A 26,050-nucleotide genomic window follows, 5' to 3' on the forward strand; every position below is an offset into this window, starting at 1 on the left:
AATCGTTTACCATCCCCTCACTTTCAATCTACAGGTTTCTCTTGTAGGCAGCATATAGATTTTTTTATATTCATTCTGATACCCTATGTTTTTTTTATTGGAGCATTTAGTCCATTTACATTCAGAGTAATTCTTTTTTTTTTAAAGATTTTTATTTGTTTATTCATGAGAGACACAGAGAGAGGCAGAGACATAGGCAGAGGGAGAAGCAGGCTCCATGCAAGGAGCCCCATGTGGGACTCAATCCTGGAACCCCAGGATCACGCGCTGAACTGAAGGCAATCAGCTGAGCCACCCAGGCATCTCCATTTAGAGTAATTATTGATAGATTTATATTTAGTGCCATTTTATTACTTGTTTTGTCATTGTTTCTGGAGATTTTCTCTGCTTCTTTCTTTTCTTTGCCACTTTTAGTTTTTCCTTTCCACTCAAAGAGTCCCCTTTAATATTTCTTGCAGTGCTGGTTTAGTGGTCACAAACTCCTTTAGTTTTTCTTTCCTTCTCTTCTGAATGATAGCCTTGCTGGATAGAATATTCTTGACTACATATTTTTCCCAATCAGCACTTTGAATATATCATGCCACTCCTTTCTGGCTTGCCATGTTTTTGTTGAGAAATCTGTAGCCTCCCTTACAGGTCTTCCCTTGCAAGTTAAGGACTTCTTTTGTCCTGCTGCTTTTAATATTTTTTCTATTTTTCTTTTTTTGTTTTTAAAAATATTTTATTTATTTAATTTGAGAGAGATAGAGAGAGCATAAGGAGGGGGAATGGCAGGGAGAGGGGGAAGCAGATTCCCTGCAGAGCAAGGAGCCTGATGTGGGACTCAATTGCAGGACCGTGGGATCATGACCTGAGCCAAAGGCAGATGCTTAAGTCACTGAGCCACCCAGGTGCCCCAAGATTTTTTCTTTATCACTGTATTTTGCAAATTTAATTACAATGTCTTGATGTTGGCCTGCTTTTGTCGATGTTGGTGGGAGTTCTCTATGCCTCCTGGATCTGGATAGATGTTTCCTTTCCCAGATTAGGGAAGTTTTCTATTATTATTTCTTCAAATAAATTCCCCCCCCCCCTTATCCCTCTCTTTTTATAGGACCTGTAATCCAGATGTTTTACTTTTGATGGAGTCACTCAGTCCCCTAAGTCTATTCTCATGTTCCATAATTCTTTCTGTCTTTTGTTCAGCTTCCTTATTTTCCATTATTTTGTCTTCTATATCACTAACTCTTATGTTTCTTCTAGCTTTGTGTCCATTGTCTCAAGCCTGTTTCCAATCTCAACGATTGCATTTCTCATTTCTGACAGATTCTTTTTAACCCTATTATTTCAGTGTTAGGGGTCTCCCTGAAGTCTTCCATTCTTTTCTCAAGTCCAATGAGTATCCTTATGATGTTGCTTTAAATTCGCCATCAGACACGTTACTTATGTTTCGCTTAGATCTCTGTGACTTTATCTTGATCTTTCATGTGGGGTGAATTCTTCCATCTTGGCACTTTGTCTAAGTCTCTGCCACCGCCTTCTTCAGTGTGGCCTCTTTTCTTGCTTTAGTCATAGAATTTGTTCTGTCAGTCTTCAGGTTCATTTCTTAGGTATTTAGGATGATTGTTATCTAGCTGTATTTGTGGGACAAGGTGAGCCTAGGGTGGTTCTATTCTGCTACCATCTTCCTCTGTAGAGTGATCTTTTTAAGTCTCTCAAAAACTCCTTTGTGAAGTTTCATGAGATTGTGTATGCTGATCATGGTAGGCTGGGTAAGGGCCCCCAAAGATATCCAGGTCCTAATTTCTGGAACTTGTGAATGTTATAAGGCAAAATGGACTTTGCAGATATGATTAAGGATTTGGAGATTGAGAGATTCTCCTGCTGGCCTCTAAGTATAATCACAAATGTCCTTATGAGAAGGAAATAGATGTTTGACATGACAAGAAAGTGATGTGACTAGAAGCAGAGAGTGGCACCGTGTACTTTGAAGGTCTTGGGAGGGGCCATAATCTGAAGAAAACAGAAAATTGCTAGAAGCTGAAAAAGACAAGAGATAGGTTTTCCCTTCAGGCCTCTAGTAGGAGTCAGCCCTGTCTATGCTTGACTTTAGTCCAGTGAAACCAATCTCAGACTTCTGGCACCTAGAAGTGTAAAATAATACATTAGTGTCTTAAGACATCAAGTCTGATCATTTGTTTTAGTAGCCATAGGAAACTAATACAGATTTTGGCACCTGGAATTGAGGTGCAGCTGTAACAAATACTTGAAAGTGGAAGTAGCTTTGGATTTGGGTAATGAGTAGTTGGAAGAGTTTTGAGGTGCAAAATAGAAAAAGGTAGGTCACCTTGAGCAAACTGTTGATAGAAACACAGATGTTAGGGATGCTGCTGGTGAGGCTCAAAAGGAAATGAGGAGCATGTTAGTAGAAAATAGATGAAGGACAATCATGGCAGAGAGCTGGGCTGAATCCTGTCCTGTCCTTATGTCAGAAGCAGAACTTGTAAGTGGGGAACTTGGACATTCAGCTAAAGGGATTTCCAAGCAAAGTGTTGAAAGCATGACCTGGTTTCTTCTTGTTGCTTATAGTAAAATGTGAGGGGGAGAAGATAAATTGAGGAAAAAACTGTTATGTAAAAGGGAAATGGGACTTGATGATTTGGGAAATTCTCAGCCTATCCAGGTAGTAGAAGTGCTAGTATTAGGAGATTCACTGTTGGGAAAGTATGTTCTGGAGAAAAAGCAAGGATGTGGCTGGACAGTGTTTTGTGGATGTTGAAGAGATTGGGTGTGTAATTTATGGCTCCCCTCAATTATCTTAGCAGATGTCAGAAATAGAAATGGGATTATCCAATGACCCGTGGAGGAGCCTCTTGTTTAATGGAATGAGTCTCTGTGGTCTGCAGGATACTCACAGCATTTTTTGAAAATGTTATACCAGTAAGAATGTTGTCAATTTGAACAAAGGGAAGATAGAGAAAACAAAAAGAAAAAAACCTACTGGACTTCCAAAACCATAGAGGCAGGAGGTGGACTGATGAAGCTATTCAGCTGCGAACACACACTATGTTTTCTAAAAAAGGATGATTGTGGCTGGAGCCACAGGTCAAGAGGATGGAGCCTTCTGCCACAAGGGTTACTCCTAGGTCTTGACAGCTAATAGGATTTGCCCTGTGGGATTTCAAAATTGCTTGGGACTGATAATTTCCATTTTCCTTCCACTTTCTCCCTTTCTGAATGGCAGTGTCTACAACTCTTATTCTGTGCCTGTCCCATCATTGTATGTTGGGAGTGGAGAACTCATAAGTCTTCAGGTGGAGAGGAATTTTACTCCAGGATGATGGATCACACCAAAATGTCACCCATAGCTTGTTTAGATGATTTAGATGATGAGATTTGAGACTTTGGAAGTGATGATATTTAGATGAGCATTTGGACATGGGTTGATGTTGTAATGGGTTGAGATTTTTGGATGTTGGGATGGGGTAAATGTATTTTGTGTGTGGGATAGATGTTAATTTGAGGGCAGGCTGTGATGAGCTGAAAAATGGCTATCAAATATATCTAGGTCATTATCCCTGGAACTTGTGAATGTTACTTCATATGGCAAAAGGGATTTTGTAGATCCTTCAGTTAAGGATGGGGAGATTATTCTGGATTATCAAGGTGAGACCTAATGTACTTTGAAGATGGAGGAAAGAGCTACCAGTCAAGGATACAGGTCACTACTAGAGGTTGAAAAGGGCAAGAAGATGGGTTTTCCCTTTAGGCCCCTCAGGAGGAATCAGCCTTGCCAACACCTTGACTTTAGCCTATTGATGTTGATTTCAAACTTCTGGACTCTAGAACTGTGAGAGAATAAATTTGTGTTGTTATAAGCCACCAAAATATGTGGCAATTTGTTACAGCAGCCACAGGAAGCAAATACATCAACCTTTAAGTTAATTTGGGACTAATCTATAATTTATAATAGTCAGTTGTTCCATCTAGGTATATGATAAGCCTTTCCATTTATTTGAGTCTTGTATTTTTCTCAAAGTGTAATTTTATTCAAAAAGTTCTTGCAGATTTTGTGATGACATTACTATGGGTGCTATAATGAATGGAATTATTTTAAACTTTTTTTAACTTTTTAAAAAAGATTTTATTTATTTATTCATGAGAGACAGAGAAGGAGAGGCAGAGACATAGGCAGAGGGAGAAGCAAGCTCCCCGCAGGAAGCCTGATGCGGGTGGGACTCAATCCCTGGTCTGGGGATCACACCCTGAGCCAAAGGCAGACACTCAACCACTGTGCCACTCAGGCATCCCTGTGTTTTGTTTTGTTTTGTTTTGTTTTTAAAGAGAAAAGCTGTGTGCCTGCTTGGCTCAGTTGGAGGGGCATGCAGCTCTTGATCATGGATTCAGACCCCATGTTGGGTGTAGACATTACTAAATAAATAAGTACTTAAAAAAAGATAAAAGATATTTTTGAATTTATTTTAAAGGATCACAAAGGGTAAGCAAGTGACAGCTTATCTATTGGGAATGATTTTTTTGTTCTTTTCTCTAGAGTAGATATTTTAATGAATATGGTCTCTTTGGGATTAGGTGTCACATTTTTTAAAAAGATTTATTTATTTGAGAGAGAGAGAGAGAGAGAGAGTGCGAGTACGTAAGTGGAGAGGAGGAGCAGAGGGAGAGGGAGAAGCAGGCTCCCCACTGAGCAGGGAGCCCCCGTGTGGGGCTTGATCCCAGGACCCTGAGATCATAATCTGAGCTAAAGGCAGATGCTTAACCAACTGAGCCACCCAGGTGCCCCAGGTATAACATTTAATATTTATTTGTCTTCAAAATTTTAGCACAATTTTAGGAATACAGTGAGTGTCCCAAAGTGCTGTGCTAGTTGAGTATTATATATCTTGAAATTCAGTGAAAATAACCTTAACAAATCTTCTGCACACAGTCTTTTTTTTTCTTTTAAGATTTTAAAATGTATTTACTTGAGAGAGAGCAAGTGAGGGAGAGAGCACAAGGACAGGGGCAGGCAAAGGGAAAATGAGAAGCAGACTCCTTGCTGAACAGAGAGCCCAGTCCTGGGGGCACTTAATTGCAGGACCCTGGGATCATGACCTAAGCTGAAGCAGATGCCTAACTGATTGAGCACCCAGGTGCCCATTCTATACACAGTATTTATAAAGTATTTATAAACTCTGAATATGTAATAGTACCTTGTAAGTAGTTGAGCATATCTTTTAGTCTTTGTCTTATTATTGGCATTTTATTGTCGTATTCCTTCAGATGCAAGACTGGCTCTGAAAAAATATATTGCAAAGGTCTCCACAGCTGTTACAGACACAGAAAAGGGACCAGGGAAACTCTTTAAGGAAGACAAGGTACTGCATTCTGACTATTGTTTGTTCAGAAGTCTTTTGAGATTTTTGCCTTACATCTTTAATTTCTATACTAATGCTCTAGAGGTAGGTGGTGGTCCTTACTGCTGTCTTCTCCTTCCCTCCCTTCCCACTTTCCTCCTGCCCTCCCTTTCTCTCTTCTTCCTTCCTTTACTTCTTCCTTAGTAAACTACTAGTAAGAGATAGACTGATAAAAATTAAATGTAATAATATTAAAGAGTGACATATAGATGTATGTGCTAAGTATTACACTCAACAACATGAATACTTTTTAAAAAAATTATTTATTTTTTTTGAGAGAGAGAGAGAATGCACAAGCAAGGGGGAGGGGCAGAGGGAGAGGGAGAGAGTTTTAAGCAGACTCTGTATGCTGAGTGTGGAGCCTGATGTGGGACTTGATCTTACGACCCAGAGATCACCATCCTAAGATCATGACCGGAGCTGAAACCAAGGGAGAGGTGCTTAACTGAATGCGTCACCCACGTACCCAAATGTGAATCCATTTTTGAAATGGATTGTTGAATGAATGAAGGAAAAAAAAATCACCAAAGACTGTAGAGATTTTCATGAATGTCAAAACCAAGCAAAATAAAACTATATTGTTTAGGGATTCCTACACATGGGGTAAAACTATTAAAAAAAAAAAGCGAAGTTATAAACACAGATTGTAATTATCTCTTGCAGGAGGACAGGGGGATGAATTAGGGGCGGCACAGTAGTTGCGTTAGCACTACTGACAATATTCTGGTTATTCTGTTGATTAGCGGGGTCTACTGATACTTATTAAGTTTTGCTTTAAAACTTACATATACATCGTATTTTAGTTTCTATGTAGATATACATTACATATTTTTTAAATTTTTATTTATGATAGTCAGAGAGAGAGAGAGAGAGGCAGAGACACAGGCAGAGGGAGAAGCAGGCTCATGTACCAGGAGCCCGACGTGGGATTCGATCCTGGGTCTCCAGGATCGCGCCCTGGGCCAAAGGCAAGCGCCAAACCGCTGCGCCACCCAGGGATCCCCTACATTACATATTTTTTAATGTATCAAACTTTACATAATGGTAAAAAGAGATACACAAACATAAAGATAGCTAATTGTAAAGCCAACTTCCCACATTTACCATATACTAAGTACTGCATATGGACTAGTTTATTGCTTTGGATATACGTTAAACTAAAAAGATATGCTCCAGGTACCAGACATGTGTTTTGGTTTTAAATTATCTCTTGCAGAGCGCCTGGGTGGTTCAGTCAGTTGGGTGACTGACTCTTGATTTCAGCTCTGGTCATGATTTCGGGGTGGTGGGATCAAGACCTGTGAAGGGCTCCACGCTCACTGGGGAGTCTGCTTGAGATTCTCTCTTTCTCCCTATGTCCCTCCCCCTGTTTGCGTGTATGCTCTCACTCTTTCAAATAAATAAATAAATCTTAAAAACAAATAAAAAAATTATCTCTTCCATTTCTATACAGGATGTTCTGTGAATTCCCTGTCACTTATAATTCTGATGGAAAAGAATTAGCTTTGCTAAAAGTGTAAGACATCCCCAAGTCTGAGAACATGATAAATTACACATTTCACTTGTGGTTTGTGAAACACTTTACAAAATCTCTTATGAAACCAACAAAACATAGGCAAAATTTTATTAAAATAACTATTGCAGCTATTAGATCTGAGAAACAAAAATTTCCTGCCATGGACAGTGCCTTATCTAGTTACTATAAGGGCTTTTCTAATTTCAATTTTTAAATATTTGGTTATTTAAACTAGAAAATATTGCATACATATAGTAATAATTAGAATAAAATTGAAATGCCTAAAGCAAACTTAATAGCTTTCTCTCTTTTATTTCTAGTCTTACTACCCTACCCTGTGGGTTCTGATAAAATCTTGTGTTAATTTCATCATACTTATCCCTTCACTTAATAAACATATGTATGCACACATACAGTTTTATAAGGTTTTGTTTTTATAAAAATGGGGTTACAGTATACATATTATTTTTTTAAACTACATATTATTCCTTAATTTGCTTTTTTTTTTTTTTAAGATTTTATTTATTCATGAAAGACACACACAGAGAGAGAGAGGGAGAGAGAGAGAGAGGCAGAGACACAGGCAGAGGGAGAAGCAGGCTCCATGCAGGGACTCCAGGACTCCAGCCAGGATCACGCTCTGGGCCGAAGGCAGGCGCTAAACCGCTGAGCTACCCAGGGATTCCCTGCTGTTTTTCTTTTAATAATATAGACACTTTTCCAATTCTACTTGATTCTACATATGTTTGCATACAGTACTGCTTATTTTATAATATGGACAGGCCATGCAATAAATGCATTCACTTCTTTTTCTTATTACACACCATAGAATAATAAATATCTTAAATCAGACCCCCTCAGTTTGCTGTGCATGGGCAGAGATACCTTTACAATGCAAAATGAGACATTTTCAGTGAGATGGAGCTCTTTCTGCATTTCTTGTACTCTTCTCCTCTGACCCATCTGAGAGGGAATAAAATAGCATTGTCTGTTGGGTTGCATCCAGGTCATACCATCTATGTGTTCTTCTCCAACCTTTGCAAACACTTCTCTTTATCACAGGGCCCAATGAAACTAAAGAATTAGGGAGAGGGCATGTACTGGCCCAAGACTTCATGACTCTTAGATTATGAGTTTTATTATATACAACATTCCACTTATTTTAGAGCTGTGCTGTCCAATATAGCAGCCACTAGCCATATGTAGTTACTTTAAATTAGAATATTTAAAATTAAATAAAATTAAAAATTCAGTTCCTCAGTCAGACTAGACACTTTTCTAGTACTCAATGGCTCTAGATGTCAAAATGGTGACTATATTGGACAATACAGAAAGCACATTTCCATCATCACAGAAAGTTCTGTTGCACAGTGCTAGTTTAGAGATACTATAGAGTTTTATTTTTCAAGAAACAAGTGGAAAGTAAATTCTTTGTTTCTGTCTCTAGAATACCATCCTCACTGCATGCCGTATAAAAAATGAGTGGTTGGAAACCCATTTGGAAGCTTCCATTAACGAACTTTCTGAGCAGAAACAACAATTGGAAGATATTGTGACTCCTATCTTCACAAAAATGGCAACACCATGTAAGTTTTGGATGAAAATGGTTTTAATATCAGATAAGATGAAGATAAGGTTCAGTGTTGTCATTTCTGATATATTCTGATTTTAACAATCTTCATTAAGTAGCCATTAACCTTTTACCAGCACATATATAAGTATGGTATAAATCCCTAGGTTTATTATCAATTTCAATATTAAGAATAAAAATAATAACTGAATTATTTCTATAGAGAATGTCTAATGCTAGTCTTTTTTTTTAATTTTTATTTATTTATGATAGTCACAGAGAGAGAGAGAGAGAGAGAGAGAGGCAGAGACATAGGCAGAGGGAGAAGCAGGCTCCATGCACCGGGAGCCCGACGTGGGATTCGATCCCAGGTCTCCAGGATCGCGCCCTGGGCCAAAGGCAGGCGCCAAACTGCTGTGCCACCCAGGGATCCCTAATGCTAGTCTTAATATTATTACCATTACTCGTTCATTTTATATAATTTACTATGCCTTTGATTTTCAACTAGGAAGGCATGTCCTCTTAGGAGATGGAGTGGCAAAATTTGAAAAAGCACTTTCAATATCATAACTGTGTTTTGAAAAGCCTGTTGGGGAAATGCTTTCCTGTCCATGGGGAAGGTGCACTATCAGAATCTTGGTCGCAGGCATACCTAAGAATTTTTGAAATGTCAGCTTTATTGAGATATAATTCTTATGCTATACAATTCACTATTTAAAAATACACAACTCCGTGGTTTTCAGTATTTTTACAGAGTTATATAATCAACACCACCATCTAATTTTAGAACATTTTACCACTCCCAAAAGAAACCACATTGGCAATCACCTCTCACCTCCTATAAGCGAATCTTTTCTATTTCTATAGATTTGCCCATTCTGGACATTTCACAAATGGAATTATACAATCTGTGGCATTTTGTATCTGCAGTCTTTCATTTAGCATATTGTTTTCAAGGTTCATCCATGTTGGAACATGTTTCAGTATTCCTTTCTTTCTGAATAATATTCCAATTGTACCAATTCAAAATTATCCATTCATTAGTTGATCAATATTCATAATACTTTTGGCTATTATAAGTAACAATGCTGTGAACTTTCATGTACAAATTTGTGTGACTGCTCATTTTCATTTCTCTTGGGAGAATTGCTAGGCTATCGTTTGAGGAACTGCTGAACTATTTCCAGTAAGCAATGTATATGAAGATTCCAATTTCTCTACATCATCACTAATATTTGTTATTATCTTTTTAAAAAAATTTAGCCATCCTAGTGGATGTGAAGTGTTATCTTAATGTAGTCCTTATTTTCATTTCCTTAATTACTAATGATGTTAAACATCTTTTTATGTGCTTGTTGGGCATTTGTGTATTTTCTTTGGAGAGGTATCTATTTGAATCCTTTGCCCATTTTTAAACTGGGTTGTCTTTTTATTGTTGATTTGTCTTTACATATTTTGGAGTGTACTCCCTTATCAGATATATGATTTGCAAATATTTTCTCCCATTCTGTGGATTATCTTTTCATTTCAATTGTGTTCTTTGAGACAAAAAAGACTTTAAGTTTGAAGTCCAATGTATCTATTTTTTTGTTGCTGTTGCTTATGCTTTCAGTCTCATATCTAAGAAACATTGCCTAATCTAAGGTTACCAAGACCTACTCTTATGTTTTCTTTGTAAGAGTTTTGTAGTTTTAGCTCTTTTAATTTAGCTCTATGGTCCATTTTGAGTTATGTTTTATATATGATGTGAGCTCATTCTTTTGAATGTGGATATTGAGTTTGATCTTTATTTCCAGGGCAGAAGGTTGCCATTAAAGGCTTTGAGGTAGCAGAGAAGAAAGATTAAGTAGGGGTGAATAATATGGCTTTCCTTATAAAATGGATGAAGAAGAGCCTAGAGGGAGTGAGACTAGTGTAGTCCAAGAGTGAGATGCCTAAGACTTGAATTATTGATGGTTCAGTTTGGTTCCCACCATCTTCCCCTGTTCTACTACTACTGTTAGCCTGGCCCATCACCCATCCCAGCTTCCCTTCTCATTTCTGAAGAAGAATCACCTCTCTCTTCAGGTCTCCTACATTCCCCCCCAAGCACCTCAGTATCTTATGCCTTCATATTATAGAAGTGTTAGATCTTGATTGAACCTCTGAATTGACCTCCTCATTTTACAATGAAGAAAAGTGAAGACCAGAGAGGTTAAGCAGTTTATTCAAAGTTATTCTATTCAATAGCAGAATTAGGAATAATAGTATCAATTATATGGGAAATGTGACCTCATACCTTTAAATATTAAAAAAAAAAGGTAGGGAAGAATTCTTGAATTGACATACCAACACCAAGGCTTAATTAATGAAGGTTCAAGCTGGGACATACTCATTTATTTCATGCCAATTATTTTAAAAACTGGCTCCACTTTTATTTTATATTATAAACTAATTAAGTGTAATTTTAAAATCTGCTTCCTTTCAGGTCAAGTGAAAAGTGCCAAATCTGTAGCCTAAGCCATGGTCCGAAAAGAAATCAAGATCATACCTCCTACTGAACATATATTTTATAAAAGACCACACTTCCATCTAGTATTTATAAAAGCAAACTTATTCAATATGCCAATTGAAGTTAAGAAAATAGATGTGGGATTTTATAAAAAGGTTTAAATATGAAATTAAATCACCTTGCTTTTGTTTTACCCGATTCAGCATGGCTTAAGTCCAGGCACTGTGGCCATGCCTCTGCTCCAAGTGAAGTTCCGTATGAGTTCCACATGCTCTTTCCAGAGAGCTCTGGGGTACCAATCCCTCACCACAGCTCTTTGGAAGCTCTAACATCTGTATAGGGAATCCAACATTTTTCTGTGTCACTAAGGCATTCTATTAAATGGAGGAATTCTATTTAAAAAAAAAAAAAAAAGACATATTAGCTATTTCCAGAGGAAAACTATGTTCTCCCTCTTTCAAAGGAAAGCTATAGGATGCCATTCTGGAGCAAGGAAATGTTAAGAGGGGTTTAGATTCACACTCCTCTTCTTGTGTAACAATTACTTTTTATGTCTAAATTAAAATGTACCTGTGAGGTGAGATTTAGTCTTTTAGTGAAAAATTTCTCATTTGTCTTTAATCTCTGCCTCCTCTTCTCTCTCTCTCTCTCTCTCTCTCTCTCCCTCCTCCCCTGCTCCCCGCCAACACTTAGATTTCCCCTATTCTATAGGTTTGGTAATATAGATATCTTAATAGGGCTCCATGCTATCTTTCCGTCTGTTCTGTTTTATACTTCTTAGGTTTTGAATATTATTGCTGACTTCCTATTAGCGATTTGGAATGTCTTTTTTTTCCTAGTTTACCTTTAAGCCTTCCATTACTGAACCTTCCATTACTCTGATTTTGTAAAAAAAAAAATTTTTATAGAAAGAACATGTTTTTAAAAACCCCCACATTTATTTGTTGTTCGTATGACTTTCTCTTTTGTCCTACCCTGAAAGCTAGTTTTTTTCACTATAGAGAAGAAGGAAAAGAAATAAACAATTCAGTAATTCCTTGTCAGTTGACACTTTCTCATCATCATGGTTTTGAGATTACATTGTTTTAAATTTGTGTCACAAATTTTTAAGTTTTGAGATCATTTTTATGTATGAGCAAATAGTTTCAGTTGCCTTAAGCAAAAGAATAGGGGAGTAGTTGTCACTGCCCTCTGGTAGACCCAGTGGTATTTACAGAGAAGCCCTACAGAGAAGGTCTGTCCGTGATTGCTCTGTTTTTTTCCTGCTGCGTGCTGCCAGAAGTCCATTACCTTTAAGCACTGTAGTAACTTGGGACAAGGCTAGTTGCCATTTTTACTGTTTCTGCTCTAACTTTACATTTTCTGAGCCTTGATCTTGAATATGACATGACGTCCCAGGTGTGTGGTCCTGGTAATTAGGAGACGATTCCTGAATCTCACTTAAAGGATTCCTAGAGAAGACTTAGACACTTGTGGAGATGCCTAGTACAAAATAAATCCCTCTCTCCTTTGTTTATCTGTCAGTCCTTATCTTCAAACTTCTTGAAACTTTTGATGTTTATAATATTGTTCTCTGGAAACTCCTTAATTGGCACCTTTATGTCATTACGGTTACTTTACTTTCTTAACAATCTCCTTTTCTAACTCCTTCACTAGCTTCTGCAGTCTGAATGTGCTAGTATCCCCCAAAAATTCATATGTTAAAACCTAATGTGATAATGTTAGGAGGTGGAGCCTTTGGGAGGTGATTAAAAAATGTTCATGAGGGTAAGGCCCTCATGAATGGGACTAGGCTCTCCTTATGAAAGAGAACTCCAGACAGTTACTTGCCCCTTGCACCATGTGAGGTTACAGAGAAAAGACAGCCATCTAGGAGGTGGGCTCTCACCAGACACTGAATCTTCTGGCACCACGTTCTTGGACTTCCCAGCCTCCAGAACTGTAAGAAGTAAATGTTGTTTATAAAGTGCCCAGCTGATGGTCTTTTGTTATAGCAGCCCAAACTAAGACACCAGCTCCTATTCTTCATCTTGCCTCCAGCAATGGAAACTACTCAAAAGTCAGTCCTATCTTACAATTTTATATATCAGTAATACCTCAATAAAGCTGAAAGAAAAGCACCAATTCTGACCTTTGGCAAAGCAGTCTGTAATTCTCCATCCCATGGTCTTTTCTATCCCCAGCGTTAGGAAGCACTGATCCCTCCCTTTTTAGGGCAACCATAGTGCTAATAGCCACATAGACATTCTATTTAATTGTTCACATGTTTGTCTCCCTATGTGAATTGTGAGCTTTTTGAGGGTAAGGGATTTGTAATGTTTTTCTTCATACCTCAAGAGCCTATATGATAGTAAGTTAGTAAATAACAGTTGAATAAATTCTCTTTTGGCACTACTTTATTCATGGAGCTCACTGGTCTTCATTCATCTATAGAACTTATTCACCTTTCTAAAAACAACTCCTGAACCCTTCTCTCCATATCTTGCTCATGCCAGTGCTCCATTTAGCTCCCTCTCCTCCAGTAGACCAACTGCATGTACACGCAGCATCACAACTATATATCCAGTTTCCCCTGTAACCTTCTGTTTGCTGATCTTCACCTTAAATGCCACACTACTTTTTAGGCATGTGAACCTGGTGCTTACCAAGGGATTCCTGGATCTCACTTCAAAGATTCCATTGATGTGAGATATAGTACTTATAATCTGTTGTTGCATTGATCTGTTGCTCCTATAGATAGGAGGATTAAAATGCCCTTATGCTTTGAGTTTGAGCTATTACATAGGTAGCTGTAGGGTGTGTTCTGAACACCCACAAAGTAATTATTATTTCAGTTTTCATACTAGTAAATTAAATCATTTTATTTGGGAAGTGGTCAAGCAAAGGCTAAATTCAGTGCTGTGGTAAACTCTACACAGTGGTTCCTGAGACTTGTGTATTTTGATTGGAAGAATGTGAAAAAATGGAGAAGATTGATATGACATTATTAAGAAAACAGCTGCTATCTGCTCTTACTATTATTTAATAAAAGACATTTTGATATCAGAAAAGAAAGGAATGATTTCATTGTAAGGCTCTGCCCTTTAAATTGACTAAATTAAAAAAAAATAAATTGACTAAATTAAGCTTTATTATGGACTTTTATATTTCTCTCATTTTTCCATGTATGATGGAACTTTTGTCATGAATCACCACTGGTTTATGGTCTAGCCTTTGAGAACAACTATCTAGACTGAGATGAGGCAGCAGAATTCTATTTAGGTTAACATGATGCCCTAAGTTGTAAAGTGCTAACAATACACTCTGATATTTGATCTAATATGTGATACATTGTATTCTCCAAGTTGGCCACATTTCCTGTCCTACTGCTCTTACAATGTGATAATGACCTTCCTCATAGAGAAAGGTGCATCTCTGTTCTCTCTTGAATCTAGGCAGCCCTGTGATTATAGTTGAAGTAATACTATGTGATTTCCATAGATCATAAAAAGTGATGCAGTCTCCAGTTAGTTCTTTTGAGATGCTCAGTCTTGGAAACCAGTTTGTGTGGAGAGTCCCATATGGACAGAAACAGGCCCCCAACCTGAAGCCCTGTTTGAGCTCCAGCTCCAGCTAGCTCCAGCTAGCAGTCACCACCGACCTGCCAGCCATATGAGTGAACCATCTTGGAAGTGGATCCTCCAATCAAGCCACTGCAGCCAGTGCTCTATGGAGCAAAGACAAGCCTTCTGTGTTGAGTCCTGTCAAAATTGTAGATTTCAGCTAAATAAATAATTGTTGTTTTAACCTCCTAAGCTTTGTGTCTTTATGCAGCATTATATCATACAAATTTTAGACTCCAGTAGTGAGAAATTGACATAAAAAACCCTAAAATATGTGGTGTTGCCTTTTTGGGACTGGGTGATAGGCAGAAGCCCAAAGGGCCCAGATAATAGTGTTAGTGAAAGATGCAGAATCTTAAAAAAACCCTAGGAAGTTATTAGTGGGAGTTTGATAGGAAAAAGAGGAAAATATTAGAAGCTGGAAAAAAGGGGCCTTTGTTATGTGATGGTGGTAAGTTCGACCACACTGTTGTCTAAGTAATGAACTCAATCATCATGCTAAGGATGAAAAGGAACAGTTCAGTTTTCAAATGAAATTTTAAAGAAATATATTATATCCAGTACTCAACTGGATTTGAAAATAAAATTGTTTCTCATGCCTAGCCTTTCTAGATGGCAAAAAAATCTCAAACTAAGAAATGAATTCTGAGAAATGATAAAATCTCAGCTGGGATTGTGAGGTTGTAAGACCTTAGAAGTATCTAAGGCAGTGGCTCCGGGAACTGCTCAGACTTGAGATAGGTTTTCTCAGTGCATCTAGGAAGATGACCTCTAGTTGCTCTAGGCAGTCATTGTCCTAGCTAAACCAAAATGCAAAGAGAGCAAATCTCTGTCAGTAAAAATATATATCAAGCTTAGGAACCATCTAATTAGCCCTATCCGAGTCCCATGCCCATCCCTGAACCAATCGTATAGGGGGAAGAGAAACTATGACTAACCAGCCTTGTCTCAGTCAGTTAATATAATCTATTAGAATATGGGGTTGGGGGAAATGCCCTGGGCAGCCTCTCAGCCCTCAGCTCCTAAAGATGTCATAGTTTACTCAGCTGGCTCTACTAAAAATGATGAAATACAGATTAATGCTTTTCTTTAGAGTTCTATGGGAAAGATTATAATGTAAAGATGTTCAATCATCTCTGTATTTTAGTTATGTTCCATCTCTAGCAGAACTATGTGTAATCTAGAGCCAACTGTGAATTTTGTCCAAGGTTTCTCAAGGTAACAAGGATTTTTCTAAAAGCCATGGAGAACCCGAATTTTGAAATATAAAGCTTCATGAGACTTACCGATAGGATCTAGGTGACTTAAGTGAGCCTGAGGGGATAGCAGGATAGGAACTAGGTAGAAGGCGGAAGGATGTTACTCAAAATGATATGAAGCAGTTGAGAGAATTCAAGGTGACCAGAGGTATAGATAACAAAGATGAAAATGGGAGAAAGGATAGTGAACTTGGTAACTAGGAGAGTTAAGTAAGGGCATGGGAAAGAGTAAGGAATTAGTCTCTCAAGAGATAGCTTGTGCAGGGTGCCTGGGTGGCTCAGTTGGTTAAGCATCTGCCTTCAACTCAGGTCATGATCCCAGGGTCCTGGGATTGAGCCCCATGTTGGCTGTCTGCTCAGTGGGGAGCCTGCTTCTCCTCCCTCTGCCTGCTGCTTCACCTGCTTGTGCTCTGTCAAATAAATAAAATCTTTAAAAAAAAGAGCCTGTGAATAAGACAGCTTTATTTTATTTTTTAAAAACATGATACCAGACAACAACAAAGTGTTGAAAGCAAATATTTTGAAGAATGGGGTATGGGTACCAATGGTGGTTGCTGCAATCAGGGCCAGACATAGAGCTATTGACTAAAACTCTTTAGTTTCAAGTAGGAATTGAGACTTTGATTTGTCAAAGATTCTTTGATATCTAGTGATGTAGAAGATTGATGATAGATTTAGTAATCTCACTGCTGTGGTGCTATCCTTGGTGCTCTGGGGAAGAGGATTAGACTAGTATGACATAAGAACGAGAGAGTAGAACTTCATTGTCACAAAATAACTTCCTTGAAAATAAACTATAAACTTCTTAACAATGTTCATTTGTTTAAATTTGTACTGTATGTTTTTAGTGATTAGATGTGAGGCAAAAATATATTAAGTTTGGGATCACAGAATTTGGGATACACTTGTACTCCAAAGAAGAATGAGTAATGTTGTTTCTTCAAAGTAAGGGCCCAAAGTGAGAAATTCCCATCAAAAAGGACAGATAGGTAGAAAAAGAGAAAATGAGGAGAAATGAAAAAGTCAGATGGGAGACCAGGCAGTGTTGAAGAGGCTTAGGGTTGGAGAATGAAAGAGTATATATTTAAAAAAGAAAAAAATAGGAGGAAAGTCTGTCTACATGGTGAGTGACCATTTCAGCTATTATGTCAGGGAGAGAAAATCAGTTAAAACAGTTGTGGGTTGAGCATTCAGAACTGCAAACTTCCCTGAACTGGATCACTTAGCTGCTTCTGGATTGGAGGGGGAGATGAATGTAGCCAATCAGAATGAAAGTAAGTTGGCAAGCAACCAATGGGAATTAGGAATGGAAATAGCTTTGGGTGAGATATCAGTTGGCAGTACTGTCTCTGGCAAACAGGCACAGAGCTGAGCATTGCTCTTTGTGATTTTCAAGGGCCTTCATCTTGATTTCAACTCTGAACCGGCTTAGCCTTGGAAGACGGTATCTCTGGTCTTGGTAATTTAGAGAAAAATTGGATTTGAGAGTGATGCTGTAATGGCAGGTGGGGATAGCAAGATGTAAGGATGCCAAAGACCTGAAGGGCTACTTGAGGGACAGGTGAAGTGGCTTGAAGATGTAGCAATTGAATCTCATTTCTGGCCCATTTCTGCTTTACTCCCAAATCATTATGGCTTGTAGACCAAACAAGTGCAAAATGAAGACCTAAAGATTAATTTTAAATATTATTGGGGATACCTCAGGAACTAATAGGGATTTTTAGATTAAGGATTAACTGCAAGGAAAAATAAAACAGAATGAGTCGTCAGGACCACTACATAGATTTGTGCATGCTGTGTTCTGCATAAGGGCACCAGCTGTGGGTAGGTACTGGGACTGAAATCCAACCTATTACTCATGGGCCAAGCCATGTGCCCTGTCATCAGGAAGGGGGACTTTTTCTAATTCACTTGAAAGTATGATAAAACCTCAACTTTAGTCTTTTCCTTTGCTTTTAGGTTATTGATCCTCTTTCCCCAACCTGACCTTATCTGGTGTGACTCCACTTTGACCTCATTTCCCTTTCCCATTTTGGATTTGGAGGGGCCCAAGAGAGGGAAAAGAGGACATGGGATTGAAGTAGTAAAGGGGAATTCCAGAATGATTTGTACCCATGGAGGAAGAGGTCCCCCTCAAAAAGTTCAGTTGATCAAATGTTATGGAGAGTCTATGGGCCACATACTGTGTGCACAGCCTTAAGGAAAAATAATATTCAGCCCTGGCCCTTGAGAAACTCACTGTCTGATGAGGAATGCACATACATCACTAGATCATACAATGATTATGTGCAGAAATCAATGCAGTCGCTCCCTCGTGTATACATAGAAATAGGAGGAAACACTAACACTGCTGTTGGTGTTCCTATAAAATGCTCTTGGAGAAGAGGTAGAACAGAAGGTATCAATGTGTGCCTGTGGCAAGAAGAGGCGTGCTCAGACCTGAGTGTGGTACAACCTTAGGTAGAAAGAAAGTGGATGCACTGGGACCCGGCAAATCTCATTTTCTTCTTTTTGCGCATTATAACAGGTAAGTCTGTGGTGGTGGTGGAGTAACTCACGAACTCATCACATTAGGACTGATGAAGCAATGTCGAATACAAACTCTTCCTTCTGGGTACACAAAGAAGGTCACAAACCTGAATTACTCTGTGGAAGTTCAGCTAGCTACACAGTTGTAAATGGGCATTTCATAATGCTTGTGTGTTCCACTATTATTTTGGGAGGTAAGTGGTTGTTTCTAAATTTCATCTTTTCTCTGTCCTCTGAACCTTTCTCGGTGCAGAAAGTGATCACAACTTCACCATAAGAAGTCCCATGTAACTAAGATGTGAGCGAATGCTGGCGGTGTAGCTTCATTTAATGATCAGTAGCATCTCTACTACATGCTTTCCTTTGGTGTCATTTGCTGAGCACGGCAGAGTGGTAGGCAGAAGGAGAATCAGACAGTCCCCAACCTCAAGGAGGGCTCTCACTGGGGAGACAGGCAAATAATAATTACAATGCAATGTGGTTAGTTTAACTGTAAGGTTGTGGTCCAGAGTCTCTGGTAATGGGGAGGCAAGCCTCATGCTGCCCGCTTGCCGGGCTTAACCTAACCAACGTATATCTGGGATGAGGAGAGGGCAACTGGGGCAAATGGGGCCCAAACATTTGTGTAGTTGGTGTCATTAGTTGTGTCCATTTTATCATGGCTTTAGATGTGATTTTACTTCAGGGAAAGTGCTACCCACTCCACCCCCTAGTGGAGAAATAGAGACTTCACAAGTAAGGGCCTTGTAAATGATAATTAAGAATTCAATAGGTATGGTGAATGATATTCATGTACATGAGACACCAGATTAAAAAACACAGGTACTTTATATCACAATTCAATGCTTGAGATTAGGGAAAGGTTTCTAGTCCTCTTTAAGAAATTTTTATTTGAGAAAAAATGGTCAGCTGCTTTAAAATCCTTCCTGGAATTGGGAAGACTATAATGAAACAATGAAGCAAACACTCTTAAAAAACGTCTTCAATTGTACTTACTAAAGGGAGCAAAATCACCTTCTATCGGCTGATCTTTAAAACACACACTAATGACACTGGTCCCTTGTGGTAGCAGGAGGTGCTGGTGACCATGAATTTCATCAGCTCTAGATCCTTGATGATTACATAGAGATAAGTGCTCCAGCAGGAAAGGGCATTGCAGAAATAGTTCAAGAAATATTTCTTTAGCCTTACACAAAAGAAGTATTCAATATATATCTGCTGATTTAGCTGGAAGACAGGAAATGCAGAATCTGAGATGCCAATGAATCTTGCCCTAGGCATACATTACCTTAATTGGATTATGTCCATATATTGCTTCAGGAGGGAATGAACTGAATAATGTTGGACAGAGGGGAGAGTTGCAAGGAAAGACAATGCACGTAGGCAGAAAATAACACGTCTGCTGTTAACTTGTCTGGTGAAGGCAGTTTTCCCTATAGTTAGAACTCAGTTAAAAATATTTCTGGCTTTTAGGAAAACTATAGAATATATGTTGCTGTAGTTTAGGATAAGTGGTTACTAATAAAAAGTGTACTATGTAGGTATGAAGTTTGACTTTTTAATTTCTCATCAGACCCACAGGTAAGACACTTGTACAGTGATCATAATGTGCCAGTCATTGGGCAAATGGGAGATTGTTGGAACTTCAGCAGTTTTCAAGTTCACCTGTAAGAGATACTTCATGATGTGTGTCTTAAGAGACAGTATTTCTAATAGCTGCTAATTATTCATACTGATATGACACTCAGAAAGTTCAAATTGAGAAAGGTTGTTAAATTGTTTTGAAACTATACATCCTGTCTAAATAATACATACATGTGTTCCCTCAGGATTTTTGAAGACCCTTTTAAAGAATTCTGAAGTCACTGTTTTGATGATTCTTTCTCTGTTAGGATTTGTGATAGGACAACTGGCTCACAATTCTATTGAGGTAATGTATGTACAATAAATTAGTAAATTAGTAAAATGTGAACAGCTACTGAAAAAATTCATCTGGTATTATACATTTTGAAAATGAAAAAATATATTTTTTAAATATTTGGAAGTAAGGGAAATTTGATTGCATTCTTGGGTTCTTCATCCTCTGCCTTGGGAGCCTTGTTCTTATTTCCTTCCCCTGTCCATATATAGGCTTCATCTGTGCTACTGTCTGCAACACCTGTGGAGACTCTCACTCTCATTATCAAAGGCGCTATAATTGTCATAAGGAAGCTCAATTGTTCTTTCCTAACTGCCAGATTCAATGCAAAACGCATCATAAAATACATAATATAGATACAAGAAAAATTTTTATTACTCGATTTCAAATGCACAACAGTGTGATCAATAACAATTTGTCTCCTCTCATTCTTTTATTTTTTTAAAAAATGCAGATTATGCTTGTATCTTTCTAGGATTTTAAAAGCCTCTTGCTACTCTTCTGAAAACACCTGCATTACTACCAACATCTTTTGAGTGTTTACTATGCACCAGGCCTTCTTTAAAGTGTTTTGTATTTATTAGTTTATTAACTTCTTAATTATTTTTTCCTGTGAAATATGGAGCTTTTTAGTTTTAAAAATGCGTTTTATTTGAGTAGAGTTGACACACCATGTTACATTAGTTTCAGGTGTACAACATAGTGATTCAACTTCTCTATATGTTATGCTGTGCTCAACTTAGTATTAATTCTTGAGTTAATTCATTCACCTTCACAGGAACCCAGCAGAGGTAGGTATTCTATCCTATTTTATGGATGAGGACACTGAGGCACAGGGGGGTTATATAATGAAGATTAAACTATTAGTTGAGTGTACACATTTTAGTGTACAACCCTCATGATTTATGTCTTATATATACAACATGTGCTATTATCTGTGTGTTATTTTTCTCTTCTTGACTCACTGGAGGCCTTTATTATTTTTTCTAAAGATTTATTTATTTATTTAAAGATTTATTTATTTATTTATTTGAGAGAAAGAGAGAGTGCAGAAGGTGGGAGGGGGAGACATTCTTCAAGCAGACTCCCCACTGAGCAGGGAGCCCAATCCAGGGCTTAATCCCACTACCTGGTGAGATCCCAACTGCAGCCAAAACCAAGAGTCAGATGCTCAACTGACTGAGCCACCTGGGGTACCCCAACTCACTGAAGGACTTCAAAATCCTAGGCAAATGTTTCTGAAATCACAAGTACCTGTGCAAGTTTCTCTTTTCTGTCTTAATGCAAATTAGAATAAATATCTAACAGTCAAACAAAAAATACTTATCCGTGAACACACTTTTAAGTCCTGTCAGGGTTCACCAGTGGCAGGGGTATCACTTTTGAAAACACTGATTACAATACTTACCACAAACAATGTGTAGCTCAAACTCACACAATCCTTTGGTGAATACAGGATTGTACATATAACTCATCTGGACAGTTGAGTCAAGAAATCAATACCCTCAGGACTGACCTTGTAGATAATCTCTCATTATTGCAGATTGGAATATACTAAAATGTATTGATTGATATAACATCAATTTCTGATACCTTGAGAGTTACCTAATTCTAATTTCTGATACCTTAGAATGGCAGTGAACTAATTTATTATTTGTCTTTGTTAGTTTAGGTGCACAAAATTGTCTACCCTCTTCTGAAAACACCAAGTTATTCACTTTATTGTTATTTTTCACCTATGATTATATTTATGGCTGCTTTGGATGTGGACTTTTGTATACTCAAGAATGTGTTTTGGCAGGTAAGAACACATTTAAGAAAATTATGGTCAATCTTGATTATTTATGTTAGCAGAAAATGTTTGTCTATAAAGAAGATTGATAATTCACAAATGGTTCTGTGGAACCATTAATTAAAAGGGAATTGATGGGGAGAGAGAAGGAATAAATATTTGCTGAGTGACCACTGTGATTAGGCGCTGTGTAAATATCTCCATTTTATATACAAACAAATTGCAGTTCAGAGGTCACAAACAAGGCTGATAAATGGGAGAAACTGGATTCTAACCCCACATCTGACTTCATCTCAACTATATCTAGATTTGCCCATTGTCACTGCTAAGGTTGTTTTATTTGTGGCTTCTCTCTTTTTTTCTTAATCATGTTTGCCAGATGTTTTTTTTTTCTTTCAGAAAACATTTTATTTTCTTTAGTTTTATTCTGTGCTTTTTCCTTACATCTTGAGTTAGATATTAGTTGATTGATTTTTAGCTTTATTTTTTTGTATTTTGTACATTTAAGGTTTAAAATTTTTTTTGTAAGTACTCTTTTAGCTTCACCCATGTTTTGATTTTAGTACTTTTTGTTTTTGTTTTTTTCTTAGAGAGAGGGTGCAGGGGAGGGCCAGAGAAAGAATCTTAAGCAGGCTCCTATGCCCAGCACAGAGTCACAAGGGGCTCAATCTCCCAACCCTGAGATCATGACCTGAGCCTAAATCAAGAGTCAGACACTTAACCAACTGAGCCATCTAGGCCTCCCATGATTTTTAGTGTTTTCATTATCATCCCGAACCTACCTAAAATTTTTACTATACTTTTTTCTTTGACCCATTATTTTTTCCCCATGTGTGGAAGAATTTTATTTGTTTTATTTATTTATTTATTATTGGAATATAGTTGACACACAATATTATATTAATTTCAGGTGTATATCCTAGTGATTACAATTATATACATATGAAATGCCCACCATCATGAATGTAGTCACCATCTGTCATCATAAAAACTTATTACAATATTAATGACCATATTCCCTATGCTGTACTTTTATTCTTGTGGCTTATTTACCTTATACCTGAAAGTTTGTACCTCTTAGGCCACTTTTATTATTTTGTCCATCCTCCATTTCTTTTCCCTCTGGCAACCATTAGTTTGTTTTCTGTATTTCTGAGTCTGTTTCTGTTTTATGTTTATTTATTTTGTTTTTTTTTTAGATGCACTGTAAATGAAGTCATATGGTATTTGTCTTTTTCTCCTTTTTATAGTTATATATTTTTATTTTTTAAAATTTTATTTAAATTCAATTAACATATAATGTATTATTGGTTTCAGAGCTAGAGGTCAGTGATTCATCAGTTGCATATAACACCCAGTGCTCATTACATCACATGTCTTCCTTAATGCCCGGTCACCCAGTTACCCCTCCCTCCACCAGCAACCCTCAGTTTGTTTCCTATGATTAAGAGTCTCTTATGGTTTGTTGGCCTCTCTAATTTTGTCTTGTTTTATTTTTTCCTCTCTTCCCCTATGATCCTCTGTTTTGTTTCTTAAATTCCATTTATGGGTGAAATCATATGATAATTGTCTTTCTCTGATTGACTTGTTTTGCTTAGCATAATATCCTCTAGTTCCATCCACATCATTGCAAACGTCCTTTTTTGATGGCTGAGTAATATTCCATTATACTATATAGGCCGCATATTCTTTATCCATCTGTTGATGGGCATCTGGGCTCTTTCCATAGTTCAGCTATGGGGACTGCTGCTATAAACACTGGGATGCAGGTGCCCCTAAGGATGACTACATTTGTACCTTTGGGGTAAATACTCAGTAGTGCAATTGCTGGGTCATAGAGTAGTTCTATTTTCAACTTTTTGAGGAGCCTCCATATTGTTTTCCAGAGTGGCTGCACCAGCTTGAATTCCCACCAACAGTGTAAGAGGGTCCCCCTTTCTCTGCATCCTTGACAACATCTGTTGTTTCCTGACTTGATAACTTTAGCCATTCTGAGTGGTGTGAAGTATTATCTCATTGTGCTTTTGATTTGTATTTCCCTGAAGCCAAGTGATGTTGAACATTTTTTCATGTGTCTGTTGGCCATTTGCATGTCTTCTTTAGAGAAATATCTGTTCATGTTTTCTGCCCATTTCTTGATTGGATTATTTGTTCTTTGGATGTTGAGTTTGATAAGTTCTTTATAGATTTTGGATACTAGCCCTTTATCTGCTATGTCATTTGCAACTATCTTCTCCTGTTCTGTCTTTTAGTTGTCTTTTGGTTCTGTTGACTGTTTCCTTTGGTGTGCAAAGGCTTTTTATCTTGATGAAGTTCCAATTGTTCATTTTTGCTTTTGTTTCTCTTGCCTTTGGAAACATGTCTAGCGAGAAGTTGCTGTGGCTGAGGTCAAAGTGGTTGCTACCTGTGCTCTCCTCTAGGATTTTGGATTCCTGTCTCATATTTAGGTCTTTCATCCATTTTGAGTCTATTTTTGTATATGGTGTGAGGAAATGGTCCAGTTTAATTCTTTGCTTTGGTTGTCCAATTTTCCCAGCACCATTTGTTAAAGAGACTGTTTTTTTTTTTTTTTTTCCATTGGATACTCTTTCCTGCTTTGTTGAAGATTAGTTGACCATGGAGTTGAGGGTCCATTTCTGAGTTCTCTATTTTGTTCCATTGTGGAATATATCTATGTGGTTTTCCATTTCATTGTGTTTTCCTCAACTTTTTTCATGAGTATTCTATAGTTTTCTGAGTACAGATCTTTTGCCTCCTTGGTTAGGTTCATTCCTAGGTATCTTATGGTTTTGTGTGCAATTATAAATGGGATTGACTCCTTAATTTCTCTTTCTTTTTTTTTTTAAAGATTTTATTTATTCATTCATGAGAGACACAGAAAAAGAGAGAGGCAGAGACATAGGCAGAGGGAGAAGCAGGCTCCATGCAGGGAGCCTAATTGGGATGTGATCCTGGGACTCTAGGATCGCACCCCGGGCCGAAGGCAGGCCCTAAACCGATGAGCCACCCAGGGATCCCCAATTTCTCTTTCTTTTGTCTCATTATTAGTGTATAGAAATGCAACTGATTTCTGTGCATTGATTTTATATCCTGCACTTTGCTGAACTCCTGCATGAGTTCTAGCAATTTTAGGTTTTTTCATATAAAGTATTATGCCATCTGCAAAGAGTGAGAGGTTGACTTCTTCTTTGCTGATTTGGATGCCTTTTATTTCTTTTTGTTGTCTGATTGCTGAGGGTAGGGCTTCTAGTACTCTGTGGAACAGCAGTGGTGATAGTGGACATCCCTGCCTATTCCTGACCTTGGAGGGGAAGACTTCAGTTTGATAATGATAATTGCTTGGGCTTTTCATAGATGGCTTTTATGATATTAAGGTATGTTCACTCTATCCTTACACTTTGAAGAGTTTTAATAAAAAAAGGATGTTGTACTTTGTTAAATGCTTTTTCTGCATCTATTGGTAGCATCATGTGGTTCTTATCTTTTCTTTTATTAATGCAGATGTTGAACCACCCTTGCAGCCCCAGAATAAATCCCACTTGGTTGTGGTGAATAGTCCTTCTAATGTACTGTTGGATCCTATTGGGTGGTATTTTGGTGAGAAATTTTTTAAAAAGATTTTATTTATTCATGAGAGACACTCAGAGAGAGGCAGAGACATAGGCAGAGAAAGAAACAGACTCCCTTGTGGGGAGCCTGGTGTGGGACTCAATCCCAGGACCCCAGGATCACCACCTGAGCCAAAGGCAGACACTCAACCACTGAGCCACCCAGGCACCCCTTCGGTGAGAATTTTTGCATCCATATTGATCATGGATATTGGTCTGTAATTCTCCTTTTTGGTGGGGTCTTTGTCTGGTTTTGGGATCAAGGTAATGCTGACCTCATAGAGCATGCTTGTAAGTTTTCCTTCCATTTCAATTTTTGAACAGCTTCCAAAGAATAGGTATTAATTCTTCTTCTCCTTCCTCCTCCTCCTC

The 26,050-nt window shown here is 37.8% G+C and overlaps 2 protein-coding genes across 19 annotated transcripts in view; both read left to right on the top strand.

The window, feature by feature from the left end:
• ANKRD45 (ankyrin repeat domain 45) overlaps positions 1 to 14,761 on the top strand; it is a 51,322-nt gene extending 36,561 nt beyond the window's left edge. For 5 of the 6 annotated variants that reach the window (XM_038542497.1, XM_038542500.1, XM_038542499.1 and 2 more), the window contains 3 exons: positions 5,260 to 5,354; positions 8,357 to 8,495; positions 10,947 to 14,756. In XM_038542497.1, coding sequence (XP_038398425.1) covers positions 5,260 to 5,354; positions 8,357 to 8,495; positions 10,947 to 10,978 — 266 coding nt within the window. In that variant the 3' untranslated portion in view covers positions 10,979 to 14,756. Of the gene's footprint in view, positions 1 to 5,259; positions 5,355 to 8,356; positions 8,496 to 10,946 lie in introns of all 6 variants that reach the window. The other variant, XM_038542501.1, reaches the window with a different exon arrangement.
• A 2,386-nt stretch (positions 14,762 to 17,147) lies between these two features.
• The window catches only part of SLC9C2 (solute carrier family 9 member C2 (putative)), a 96,834-nt gene continuing 87,931 nt past the window's right edge, over positions 17,148 to 26,050 (top strand). For 9 of the 13 annotated variants that reach the window (XM_038542483.1, XM_038542490.1, XM_038542487.1 and 6 more), the window contains exons 1-4: positions 17,151 to 17,290; positions 18,359 to 18,554; positions 20,190 to 20,290; positions 21,951 to 22,079. In XM_038542483.1, coding sequence (XP_038398411.1) covers positions 18,419 to 18,554; positions 20,190 to 20,290; positions 21,951 to 22,079 — 366 coding nt within the window. In that variant the 5' untranslated portion in view covers positions 17,151 to 17,290; positions 18,359 to 18,418. Of the gene's footprint in view, positions 17,393 to 17,633; positions 17,656 to 18,358; positions 18,555 to 20,189; positions 20,291 to 21,945; positions 22,080 to 26,050 lie in introns of those variants that run through there. The other 4 variants (XM_038542484.1, XM_038542485.1, XM_038542486.1 and 1 more) reach the window with 4 other exon arrangements.

The sequence above is a fragment of the Canis lupus genome, chromosome 7, assembly GCF_011100685.1.
Source record: "Canis lupus familiaris isolate Mischka breed German Shepherd chromosome 7, alternate assembly UU_Cfam_GSD_1.0, whole genome shotgun sequence".
Lineage (NCBI taxonomy): Eukaryota > Metazoa > Chordata > Mammalia > Carnivora > Canidae > Canis > Canis lupus.